The 13,582-nt window shown below is 47.4% G+C and overlaps 2 protein-coding genes across 3 annotated transcripts in view; both read left to right on the top strand.

Moving 5' to 3' along the window:
* LOC119166869 (retinal guanylyl cyclase 1) overlaps positions 1 to 13,582 on the top strand; it is a 205,713-nt gene that overhangs the window by 51,096 nt on the left and 141,035 nt on the right. The window lies entirely within an intron of this gene.
* LOC142771208 (uncharacterized) lies at positions 11,358 to 13,462 on the top strand. Its single transcript, XM_075872713.1, has one exon. It carries the CDS (start codon positions 11,358 to 11,360, stop codon positions 13,305 to 13,307), a length of 1,950 nt encoding a protein of 649 aa, XP_075728828.1. The 3' UTR covers positions 13,308 to 13,462.

Here is a 13,582-nt window from a genome sequence, read left to right as displayed (position 1 = left end):
CGGTGTTTGGATATGTGGTGTAGAAGACTTCCTTCACGTTTTTTTTTTTTTCTGCGAAGATAGCTCGGATGTTGACTTTGTCCTTCCTTTAGGTATTGCCGTTTCTGACGACTTTCTTAAGAGGTAACTCTGCTTGTGGTGTCATTTTAGTTCGTCGTAGTGCTATTTCATGTAACTGCTGTAGTTGCGGAATGTGACGAGGTAGTTTTCCTTTAGTATCATGAGCCTGTTTTTCTTTCCAACTTTGCGACCAGTAAATAGTGGGTACTCATTGAGGCCTCACGATTTTTGTCAGGCAAAAAAGGTTGTAGGCTAGAATTAACAGGAAGAACTTCGGAGGCTTTGCAATGCCGTTCCTAACGGACGCTTTTGGTTCATGGCAATGCCTGAGAGGTAATGCTTCTGAGCCTCCTGTGTTGTTTGCACTCTCAGTAGGCTGGGCACTAGACGTGGACACCATGACAGGTGTGATTTCATCAGATATTACTTGTAAATGTCGATCCGTCTGCGTGACTAAAGAGCTGGGCTCATCTAATGCGTGAATCTGTATTGAAGAGTATGGGCTGGGTCGAGGCCCCGCCGGATTCCTCTGCTCTGTTCCGATCATAGTGAACGTGTGAGACGTGATGTGGGCGTTGTGAGCGACCGAAGATCCACGCGATAGAAAAGCAGGAGGTGGGTCAATGCGTGAAGACTGCTTCTGACTGTGACGACCGAATGCGGTTATCTGTGGATAGTGGGTTTTAAGCTAGTCTTCATCGTAGTCGTCATTGTATTCTTTAAACCAAACGATGATTTCTTCTTTGATCTTTTCCCATGATTCGTCGTTTTGAAATATGTGGGTGAGGTAGAATTTGAAAGCCTCGTCGGAGACGTAATCAGTAAAGTTGATGATCATCTCCCGTTCTGACCAGGATGCAGCGGCGTCGGGGCGCTCGAACAGGCTGAACCAGTCCTGTACGGTTCCGTCAGCCACTGATCCGGTGTACTTGGCGATGTGAAGGTCAGCTAATGGTGCTGTCATGATGCTGGTCACGGTGTAAAGTTGGGATGCACTTGTGTTCTCCATGTTCAGTCACTGCGTCTTGCTGATGTGTTCGATGATGATGGCTGGTTGATGAAGTGACTGCCAGGTCTTCATTCTGTCGTCTCGTGTAACGCTAGATGTGGGAGCCGTGGCCTGGCTTATGCGCCATGTTTATTCCTATTCTCGCTTCTTCCTTCTTAGCCTCTACCAACCATTGCTTCATACGTCACAAATATGTGCGGTACTTGGAGTGTTCGCTAGATGGATGGATGGATGGACGGATGCATGGATGGATTAACGCACGAACGAACGCAGGGGCGGACGCACGAATGGAAGCACAGGCGGGTGAATGGACGGACGGATGACACGTACGGATGGTCACACAAACGGACGGACGGAAGCATGAACGAACAGACGCGGACGGACGGACGCTTCGCCCCACTCATCATCATGCACTCCGTGGATATGCTGTGATTTTTTTTTGTTCCTCTAAGCAAGTAGATTTGTTGGGATTTATAGTTTTTATTGTGTGTTTACGGAAATATTATTCGCAAATGTAAGCAACTTTAGCTGCTAGTGTACTTGAAAAAAAAAGCTTAGCTGATTAAGTCAAGTTCTTCGCACATTCCAATCTGAAGTAATATGCCGCCGCAACGAGAGCTTCAAACTCATCTCCCACTCACAAAGCGCTTAAGTTTGGCTAGAAATGAAAATTTTGAATAAAGGATAGTTCTATAAAGAGCACGTCGGTTGTTCTTGGTTTAAAGAGATACATTGTAGTAACCCAGTATCTTAAACGCCCGAGAGCAAATTTGAAGAACTAACTCACTTGTGTTCCATTTAAATTTTTAAATCCCTGACGCATTCACACGAGCGTTCTTCGGAAAAAGAAAATCATTGCGGACCTCCATTTAACACTTTCAGAATCGTGGAAAAATCGTTTTTTTTTTTTCGGTAAGCACCGGCATGGCTCAGTGTTAGAATACCAGGTTGCTTTTTGGCAGCCCAGAAAAGATTTGTTTCGTGCCACAGAACAAAATTGATGCTAAATAATAGGTTACCAATTGATGTGAAAAGAATTGGTCTTTCCAACTGTGCTTACTTCTAACAGATTTTTTTTTCGAATATTATCATAGCGTTATCAAAACAAGACAAAATTGCACAAGAAAAAACTCATAAGAAGGTGAATGGCACTTAACAAAGTGTATGCATAAAAAATGCAAATATTCGTTCTCAAGAGACAATTTTTAGAGAATAATACTGTGAATATAGGCTCAGTAAGTACAAATGTTTTTACATACGCACTGCAATATACCTACTAGCGCCTTTCTTGCCCCCGCGAAGCAGTTTCTTGACGCCGCGAAACAAAGGCTGGCTCAATGTGCATCGCCATTTCGAAAATATACATCTTCGTGCGCATACTTACTTGTGGGGTTAGGTGTCCCTCTAACATCATCTGCAGTGAAAAAAAAATACGAAGAGCAAAAAAGAGATGATTTATTAGAAAGCACAGACGTTGGCCTGAGCTACTTCGCTTTAGTACTCTGCTACTCTGTACAAAAAAAAAGAGGGACAGCTAAGTCGACGCCACAATCAAAACCACGAGCGCTCGCCTCGCTGTCTGTAAAGAAGCTTAGACAATCTCCCCGTGGCGGAAAAAAAAAAGACTCGAAATGCGAAACTGATAAAATATTGCCTCGATGACCCTTTAAATGGTATTAGCTGTACAAATGCACTAAGACAGCGCCAAATCTTCCATTTGAAATCATCGTTAACACACTAAAGAAGGGAATAAGCATGTCATGAAGGTGTTGAAAGCTCTGCTTCATGTCTCCACTCTTTCAGTGTTAGTTTCGAAGTTCTGCGCACGTGTAGCCCCAACATGAAATACAGTGAGAGAGACGCATTAATCGCTACGGAGCTTCGCGCACGATGACACATTTACTCACGTGTAATTTCCGCTGTATAATTTCCAAAGATACTATGAGTCATCATTCGTGTGTGATTCACCAGTTAAAAAAAGCTCACTTTCGATTGCTGACATTCCAAATGCAGTGGGAGAATAGCTTTCAACACTTTGAGGGGCTCAAAGCGTTGAGAACAATGGCGACATTGCATTAGGAATGTTTCGGCGCGTTTATAAAGAGATTTTCCCACAGCCGCTTCCTCACTTTGTTGGTTAAGGTGAATATACATGCCCCACTAAATGGCATTCACGCTAGACACAAAATATGCAGTGCCACTCGCAGCCTCCTTTCTCGTGATACTTTCGTTTTTTAGGGGCGAAGCTTCTTTTGGCGTGGTTTGTGCATCCCCGTTGTGGGTAACCGCTCTTCGTTAATTCTTGAACCGGCTATAGAGGTCGGTACTTGTACTATGGGCTGAAAAATATTAATGTGACGACACTAGAGGGTATTACTTGTAGAAAACAAAAGGATTGACGTCGCACGTATGGAAGGAGAGAGAGACGGTCGAGCGACTACGATCACGTGTTCTTCGGCGGCACCGTACACAAGGGGGCGCTCTATACTACGATAAAAGCACCGTATGGGCGCTCGCGTGCATTTAGAGGCTCTGCGACGGAGGATGAACAAGGATGTTGAGCGGGGATCACGCAGGGCGGCGGCGGCAGCGGCTCGCGCTCGAAGAAGAAACCCCGATGTGCGGACGTGCGAGGCAGAAGCACGCCGCGAAGCTGCAGTACGACAACGGGAAGCCAAAGCGGCGTGTGGACCCAGCTTCGCCCCACTCCCCATCATTCACCCATGAATATGCTGTAATTTTTTTTTCCTCTGGGAGAAATCCAACTTGATCGCGTTTCGTATAAGCATCGCATTTCGGCCTGCCAGGCAACGGACAAACGGTGCATCGCAGCCGTCTGTTCGTTCGAACGGCGCCACATTTCCTCCGGAACATCGTTTCAATTGTCACGGGCGTTGTCACTCCATTCGTCCGGTCTTCCTTTCCTTAAATCTATAGGCGCCTTTGCTTCATTTTCGTATACTCTGCTCGGTTGTTTGCGCTGGCGAACCTCGTTGTGCTGATGTGGCTGTTGTCATTGCGAGTACATCCGCTGCCCATTTCGGGTGAGACCCATTTCCGGTCGTTTTGTCTTGGCTCTCGAATCCCCAATGTGTGACCAGTTTGTCTCCTTTCGTTCGCCGATCGGTCGCCCCCACATCTCCTCCGCTCCATTAAATGGCGAGTCACTGAAATCAGACGACGTGGGAGACTCGTTCAAGAACTCGCACTTTCGTAATTCGATTTCCTGGAGGCGCTGCGGCCAGAAGTGTTTCTCTTATTCTCGAGGGTTTCGTGAGGGCTCGAGCTGTTTTGCTTCTGTCATCTATGTAGTCTTCCGGTAAAGTTTATTAAGTACCACGAGTGCATTCTTGACAAACTCGCAGGCACGTGGGAGTACTTACGGTCTCTGTCTGTCATGCAGCGATACATACAAAAACTGATACGGCCCTAATGAATTCGCTAAGACGACGCGAAGAAAGCAATCTACTTCGTCTTCTTTTTCATCCACGTTGGCGCATTGATGCACCCACCTTTATAGGAGCTTTCAGCACCTAACGTTGTTTCACATTCTCTCCAACATCGGATGCTTTGCAAGATTTCTTCATCGCACCGTATTTTGCGGGGCCTCAATAGTCTGCCTAATTTTCACCAAGTGACAGCGTCGTGTCATGACGCAATCGTCACAGCACGATGACATGACTATTTTTGGTGATATGTGACGTCGGGATGATGTCATATGGTGAAGCCATGGCACGGTGATTTTTTACGGCAATCGTGTTGTCGCTGACACCGACGGTCACTTTTTTTCTCATTTGATGAAGCATATAAAGCGTTTGCGTTAAAAATATCAGTCTTCAAGGGAAGTACAGGCTAGCCCACAATTGGATGATCTAATCTTTGAGACGACCCTGCAAACAAACTTTAAAATGTTTATAATTTTTGTTATTATTGTTGGCACCAGTATACCATGCGGCATAAGTTAAATAAAGAGGAATAGTTTATTTTCCTCGTTAACAATCAGGAGTGGTCGATGCAGATTACCATGCTCCTGGATTGCTAAGTGAGGTTGCCAACTAGTGTGGTAGTCAAGGCCACGTACGTGGTTCTGTACGGGTCTTTTGAAGTCCGGACAGTTCCCCAGTAAGTGATCAAGCGTTGCCTCTGTGGCTGGTGCAACGCAGAAGGAACATGTCCTTGGGAAAAGTGTGCACCGAATGCCGATGCAGCCCAGATGGCAGGAGTCAAGGCGGTGCCGGCATGAATCTTCCTGAGCGCAACCTCCTCTCGTCCAGTTAAGCCACTTGGAAGGTCCAACCCACGTGGAGGAATGAGCACGCGCGTTTGAGTTTAAGCGTTTCTTTGTGCAGGAGCAAGATCTTCTTTTGAACAAACTAAGTTGAAGCAGTGGGTGATGAGCTTTCACTGGGCGGAAAGCGGCATCTGTGTCCCATTGGTCTGGGCCAGACCGACGGACCGGTCCATAATACTTGGACAGGACGGGCACATCAGTGGATAATTTGGTGGGAACCTAAAGCCACACTAGGGGATCATCACCTTTCGCAGCTCTCAAAGAGCATATACGTATGGTCCATTTGTATAACCTATCTAGTCATTGACAAGCAATCCACCTTGGGTATCATGACGAATAATCCGTTCCATTTAATCGCGAGCTACACGCAACACTCATGGGAATGGTTCTTCTGTAATATGAAAGCACTTTTTGTTACGTTTCAGGTAGCGTGGAGCATACGAGGCCGGTGTGCAGAGCGCAGCCATCGACAGCTGCGTCTATGTATGCCCCTTGTGAGTGCTCTATGGTATAGTTATGATGGCCTCTTGTGCCACGTGTCAGTTAGATTGTCGCAGCCGAGTCAGGGGTTCGTTGTCACTGGCCTTTGCCTTAAGCCATAACGGAATTTCAGAAAAGGGTGCGACAGGCTGGGGCAGTGTTGGAATACAGTAGTGTGCTAAGAGCAGCCACGAACGGACAGCTTGGCTCTTTAAGTGGTGGGCGATGCGACGCTAGTATACAATTTTGTCGATGTTGTTTGGCATCGCTTTCGTCAGCATGGTTGCGATAGGTGTTAGCCGAGGATCACCCCCATAGCGTCTCGGTTGGCGGTTTCGAGCAAGCCTCACTCTCCCTATGTGAGGCGTTGAGAAGGATATTGATAAAGAAACCGAGGTTCCAGTATCGAATGCATTAAAACATGGGTCATTCGGGAACAAGAACCTTCGATCTTCCTAGAAATGCGGCAAATATTATTTAGGGTATTATCCCTTTTCTACGATCAGAACAAACCCACGAACTCACTGAGGCACATGCGTCCAGTTCGGCTCCGAGCACACGAATCACGAATACAGTTGTGAGAGCTTGACCAATTAGGTTCAAATAAATTGGTGTCTGCTTGAAGCAATGATCACCTCTTCTCTTGGCGATGGACATGGATGCAATCTTTGTGGCAGACCGTGTTAGTCATCATTTAACCATATGGTGTAGTAGCGCAAATTCACGGGGACAAAAAGGACAAGAAAACACGACACTCGCTACACACGACACTCGTGTGAAACACGACACTCGTGTTAGTCATACGCGCGCAAACCGTTCCGAGGCCTTCTCCAGAGCACTTTGGATCCCATCCTGCTGTCGTTGCAGGTCTGGTTGTAGTGTCCACACGGCCACGTCGTCCGCGTGCAGGAGGAATTACGTATCTGGAATACTGGATAGTTGCCACGCAAGAAGCAATGGGGCAATATTGAACAGTATCGGAGTCGGGACCGAGTCCTGTTACACCCAGCTTCGTAACAAAGTGTCTGGTTCTTTCCTTGCTGCCTCGGGTTCAGATGGTACGGTGTGCCAAAAAGGCACCACACAGTCGCAAACACATGGCATAAGTTGAAGACATTGCATTACGCGCATGATCGCAGAGAGGCTGACGTTGTCGTAGGCTTTATGAACGTCCATGGCGAAAATTTGTATGCTTCTTACTCTTCCTCCCACGAGCTACATAGACGTCGAATGTTCTGGGCCATCTTCCATGCCCGAATGTAGTAAAAACTTATCTGTCCCGGATAGTACCAGCTTTCCTTTTCCTGCATTGCATCCTATCCATAACGACGTCTCATCTATGCATAGGTTTTTTCAACGTCTTCAAGAACGGCGCGTTAGGTGACCTTCAAAACTTTCCAGCAAACTTTTGGCGTAAAATAGCGTCGTAAGGCACCAAGGACTTTTTCGGGTATTTTTGGAACGACAACGATCATTGCGCAGCACTCCAAAATAACGTCGCGCGTGCCCCGAGACCATTAGGGCAACCTATGCTAGAATGACAAACGACGCACAAAGGTACGTTTTCAAGGGTCCATTTCAAAATGCAATCTTAGTAAGTCTTTTTCGTTTGTTTGTTTCAGGTGCTCCCCAACGGAACGCTTCGTGATACATTCAAGTTATGGCAGTTCGAAAAAATTGAATCGAAACGATAACAACATTTTTACCTGATTGTGTTTACGCTATCAGGGGTTGCCCGCCTGGATAACAAGGGCGAATTCGAAGCAGACAAATGACCTTGCCTCCTGTTGATCGAATGTTCTAAAGGGCAACGAGGACGTTGAAAGCAACCTTCTTAAGCGACCAGAATGATTGAACGCTTTTTTTTTTCAAAAAGTGCTTCCTATTTTTGTACGCGGTGGCTGTGTCTATGTTTTACCTCAACGTTTTCTCTTACGTTTTCGACCCCCCAACAGGTTTTGGTTGAATCGTATTCACTGGAACATTATAGATTGCACTGTTTTTGTAACATTGAAACAGTGGGAGCGAGACGAAATTCAGTAGTCCCAGACTTATCGTAAAAACGGAGGCAAACGGCGCTTAGTGGCTGCGTACCTGACGTTCTACTTAATTTTTCTTTCTTTTTTGCTTTTTTCTTCTGTTTTTCAGTGGGCAATATTCCTTCTTAACTGGTTCCTTCCTCCATGCCGGGAATAGGACCTTCAGCTATCTGCTCAGCAGAGCAACACTTCATCTGCCAAAGGCAACAACAACTGGAATGCCTTAATATTCGAGTGGCAATAAATTGTGGCAACGTGAAATGACAGGTCATTATCTCTATAAAAGATAAGACTTCCACATCAGGAGCATCTGATCGCCGACAAGTCCGACATCGAGGGAGCATCAATTATTGAATAACCACCTGTACGAATTTGTGGCGCATTTCGAGGGCTACGCTCCTGTACGTTCACCTACATCATGTTTTTTTTTTCGTGTGACGTCACCAAAATTTGCGAGCTATGAATGCGTCACCTCAAATGAAGAGCGACATTGCACCGTGTGTATTATTCATGCTCTTCATCTTCTCATCTGCACAACTTCTAATCTGTACCCAGTGCCTCCATCACTTGTGAAAGAACGCTTAGGTCACATAACTTCTTTTTCTTTAGTGTGAATACACTTTATAAGCGACCCCAAACCATCCACCGCCGTCGGCGGCGTCCGCAGTCTTCTCTCTATCTTTAAAAGAAAGAGGACTTGGCGGGCCGCTCTACCGAATAAGCCACGGACGCGACGCTGATATCGGTGTCAGTAACGCGCCTTATATCTTTAACGCCGCTGCGCGCGTCCCCCTCCCCTTCGCTCGTTCCTCCACTCTCCTCGCTCGCTGCAGCTGCGCGCGCACCCCTTTCTCTCGCGCGCCCGCCTTCTCTCTCAGCCTCCCGTCAAGAGCAGGTCGTGCGATGGATGTCCCGGAGGCAACGCTACCATCAACAACGAATGCAGTACAACCGAATGCCAGCACTGCAACCGTCGTTGGAGGTGACGGTACCGCGGTGGATTGCATCACCCTGTGCATTCGCACTTAACCATGGTCACACTCGGGGAAGTGCTTGGGAGTTTTTTTATTCGCGAAGCCTGAGTCCCACTACCCAAGCCAGAGTGGAGATGGTTAGTATGTCCAGATGAGAAGATGAAGCTCGGGATTAATGCTCGCAATATGTGCGCCGGTGACTCTTTCAGTTTTGTTAACTTATTCCTTAGACGAAAATTGCAACTCATTTCTTTTATTAACACGATGGTATCAAACAACTCGTTTAGCAGAAATGCGTGTGTCCGCGTCGATGTCGGCGTTTTTTGGTGGTGAGCGAATAACCAGCGTTTCACATGACCCATCTGAAATTCGGGATAGGTACAAATAAATAAATAATGATGAAACTTCTATTTGAATGCGAATTAAACATTGGCCTTCTGCGCGGCAGGCAGGCGTTCTACCACAGAGCCACGCCACTCCTTGAAACTGCTGAAAAAAACCACGCGAATGTCATCTTATGCAGCGAGTCTCCGTAACCAACGTAATGTTGTGGGTGCGAAGCGTAGAATCGCGCCAGGCGTTCATACATGTCCATCGGGCAAAATGTGAGAGGTTTCAAGGCCCGCCCATCACAAAGGGCTTAGGCATATGTATTCGTCATCAGCAGCAAAAAAGTGTGAACAAAACAGTTTCTGCGTTTGCGTGTTGCCTTATGGACGCGCACTTCGTTGATTCGTGCAAGGACAAAATATAGCATAGTGGGCTCTTTGAAACAGTACTTGCAGGCATTGTAGGATAAATTTAAACGGCCAGTGTTGCTCGCACAGACGTTCTTTTTTTTTTCGGCATTGTAAAGGGGTCCAACGGGAAACTAAGTGTGGCTACTGATTGAAAAGGTGATGCGAACGGGGCCAGATGATGCTATTGCATTCTTGAGGCTAAACTCAACTTTTCTTCTATCACTGCTATTCAAGAATATAATTGTTTATTCATCTGTATAACATACACGTCAAACTCTTAAGAAAGGCAGTGAAAAAGCCTGGAAGGTTTTGTTGCTCCTGGCATTGTTATATACAGATTGTCAGCGTTTTGTTTATTGTCTCTCGAGGCATTGCAGTCGTGCATTCGCGTTCGTTTGACACTACGTGGTCAATCAATTTGAAAGTTGTTAAATACCTTATTTTTTTCATAGTAGAAAAAAACAATCGTAAAGTACTAAAAAACTTTTAAAGCTACAACTTAGCCGTGAAAGTGACGCCAACACGATTCGGTGTTTATTTTCCTAAAAACACTTAAGACTTATCATGTGCATTTCATTCAAACAAGGTTATCAACACGCACGATCGATTGAACGAAAAAAGCTCGTCATACATCTCCATTAAAAAAGAACAGGACAGTGAAGATGACGCCAACATGATTGGGTGTTTATTTTTCTAAAAAAAATTTAAGACTTATCATGTGCATTTCATTCAAACAAGAATATCTGGTGCGCTTCCTTTTACGTTTTTGATCCCCCAAGCGTACGCAAGTGTGCAGGTGTAGACCCCTTCGTATGCACAGTAATACCCAAGAAGATGTAGAATAAACAAGAGAGAACGATTGTGTGGGGCCGTAACTTTCCGGCAGCAGCTGACACCTTCACTGCGCCTTGAAAAAAGTTTCAAAAGCTGCTCCGCAAGCGTCGGAGCTGTCCTGAACTGCAAAAAAAAAATCAAAACTCCAAAGCACGCGCACGTTCGAGATGCATTAGCCTAAATTTGCGACGTGGCCTTTGTTGTTCACGATGACGACGATGATGATGATTGTTAGGATGGGGCTTTTGATAGCTTATATGTATAGCCGGCACCCAGTCTGGGGGATTGTCCAAGAAACAAATACAATAGTACAGCTTCTTCTTGTTCATCAGTCACTGCGGCTGAAATCTCATACAAAGGACTGACCATGAACCGGGTTGTTTCATAACTTCAGTGTAAAACTTAAGAATATTGTAATTTATTGAATAGAAAAGTTGAGAATCAGGTACAATCGTGTATGATAACATGCAAAAATAAAAACAAAAAGCAACATAACCAACAACATGTGTACATATGCCTATTCACAAAATGTAAGAGTATTCAGTTTTTTTAGGTAAGGGATTGATTTTATTTAGATAATTCTACACACCTAAAGTTCACCTAGGCACCAACCGTACGCTTCTTGGTCATTATGCGTCATTCAATGTCTGAGCCTGTTACGAATGGCCTGTGGCTTCTGAGTGAGCAGTCACCGCTAGTTTTGATTCCACTCGCCGCATTCTCATGGTAGTTGAATAAACCGTTTGTGGGCTTCCGAAGTCCTATCCTTCTAACTTTTGTGCGACGTCTAAATAAAGCTGGCTCATGCCTGGAGGTAAAGAAGAAGTAGTGGCGCAACGAGCGCTCGTGACACGCGCGCATCGGACGACCGTTTCGATTCCTCGCCGGAACCGTTGGCTCTTGTGGAAGTACGCGTGCCACTTTTCTGAAATGAGTGTAGAGTCGTCCTTAGCTTTCCTCGACAATGTTCCTCGTCGACGGCGCACCGCGAAGAAAGGCTGCAGCAAGGGCGCGGCCACCACTGGTTTCGCTGTGCTCTCTCTCCTGGGAGTGTGCGGCATAGCGGTGGTGCTGACGCTCATCATGCGTGACTTGCGGGAGGGCGAGGTAAAAGAGACCGCGTCTTTAGAGGCCAGAAGGACTGCACCTCCAGTGGCTCCAGTACGAAAGGACGCTGTTCGCACCCAGCCGGCACCAGGCCACCAGTCCAAGCGCATGGATTCGCCGTCATCCGGTGAGGTACACAAAGGCAACCGGCATCAAGGCCGGTTATTTAACGCGTCAAGAATGGCAACTAGTACCTCTCCCGTGACCTCTGGGAAAAGCGACAATGCCTCGGACGGTTACGATATCCATGGTGAGCTCGACGCCGACAGTAACAATACTCTGGAGCACAATGGCACTATCGTAACGGAGGAAACTGCGCCGTCTTTCGCCAGTGGGGAGGACCATTACCGAGTAGTGTCCAACGGCTTCGATGTGTCAGCGGAAGATGCCGATGACGCGGTGATGGAAGATGCGAAGCGAGACCTGCAGCATAGTCCACTTATACGAGGAGGTTCCGATACGTCGAATCCGTCGCGATTTCAAAAATCTTCGGTACACCTGTCTACCTTTGCCCGTACGAAGCGTCCAACTACTGTGACTTCCACAGACGTGACTTCCACGCCGCCTACAACTAGCTCAGCGTCGCAGAAGACAACGGCATCTATCGTGGCCACCAGCGAAAAGCACTTCGGGGTCCAGCACGCCACACGGAGCACTTCTGCGGATTACACGGCGGAAGCTTATAGTCCAAACAAACACAAGACTGGCTCCTCAGCATGGCTGCTTTTCTGTTTCTACGACGACAGGAGCCTCACACGCTCTCCGGGCTTCTCTGTGTACGATTTTCCGGTACAACTGTGCACGGACGTAGCATTATGCTGCGTCGACGTGAACGCCAAGGGCAAGGTGGTGATAAGCAAGAATCTGGAGCAGTTCATAAATGTAATGAACCATGAATTTCTGCCACCAAGTCACCTCTTCTTGACACTGGGAGGTCACCGCGCGCTAGCTCACCACTTGGACGCGGCTCTGCAAAACACTGCAAGGTTCGCCACCGAACTCGCCGATGAGGCGCAGCGGCGGGGAGCGGGTGGGCTTGCCGTCTACCTCGAGGACGTGGAGCTGCTGAAACACGCCTTCCGTGTTCACGACCTCATCATGGCCGTCCGTGGTGTATCCGTCGCGGTGGTGCTGCCGCGCGACTTGCGCCAGCAGGTGCGCTACTACCGCACCGAGATCTACGCGAATACCAAGGACATGCTAGTCATCTCGCCCCCGTCGCAAGGCTACGATAACGGACAACTACGTCCGACGTTCGCCACGTGCCCACATCCTCGCCGGAGTGTCCACGAAGGCTCGTCCCTCGAATTCATCTACCAACTTTCGAGAACTTTGCTGTCGTCAGTGGCGGATGGCAGCGTCGACTACGCTTCTGGAAACGCGGCCACTGCACTGGAACAGCCGAAGGCGCCACGCTACCTCATCGGCGTCTCTTTCGGCGGCTTGAAGTTCCAGCTGAAGAACCGTAGCCTCCACGACGTCGGCTCACCGGCCACATTCGTTCGCAGGGTGCCGTACCGCGAAATCTGCAGCCAGCCCTGGCACCACTGGCACGATAACGTGAGCGAGTGTTTTGTGGCCTGGGACGGGGATCGAGGCTGGATGTCCTCGCTGGGACCACAGAGCGTGGGCTTCACCACAGAGCTGGCCGACGGGTTGGCCGTCTTTGACCTGGACTTTGACGATCACCGCGGCGAATGCGGCAATAAGTTCCCCGTCCTCAGGGCACTTCGTGACGCGTTGATCGTTCGGCATGCTAGCAAGCTGGCATGAGTAAATGTTTTAACGAAGGCTGTGATTTATTCCGCATTTTTTTGGTCTGAAGCAACCACTCGCCAAGTTGCACACGTGATTCAAACTCATTAGTAAAAGATGGTGTTTTGTCTTGTTGACTATGTGAGCGTTGCTTTGTGATATGTCGTTGCGACAGGTAGCTGGGTGATAAGTAATCGTAAAACTTGAAAAATTCACTCACAAGAGGTGGATAATGCTCTGTTTTGTATACAAAATTTGGTTAGATTTTTTTTAACTGTAACAAGTGTAAGCAG

Source organism: Rhipicephalus microplus, chromosome 1, assembly GCF_043290135.1.
Source record: "Rhipicephalus microplus isolate Deutch F79 chromosome 1, USDA_Rmic, whole genome shotgun sequence".
In the NCBI taxonomy this organism is placed as follows: Eukaryota; Metazoa; Arthropoda; class Arachnida; order Ixodida; family Ixodidae; genus Rhipicephalus; species Rhipicephalus microplus.
Note: the sequence above shows the minus strand (reverse complement) of the source record. Positions and strands in the feature narration are given on the sequence as shown.

What these genes read in the sequence shown, in the direction of transcription:
- LOC142771208 (XM_075872713.1), top strand. Translation starts at nt 11,358, where the DNA reads ATGAGTGTAGAGTCGTCCTTAGCTTTCCTCGACAATGTTCCTCGTCGA.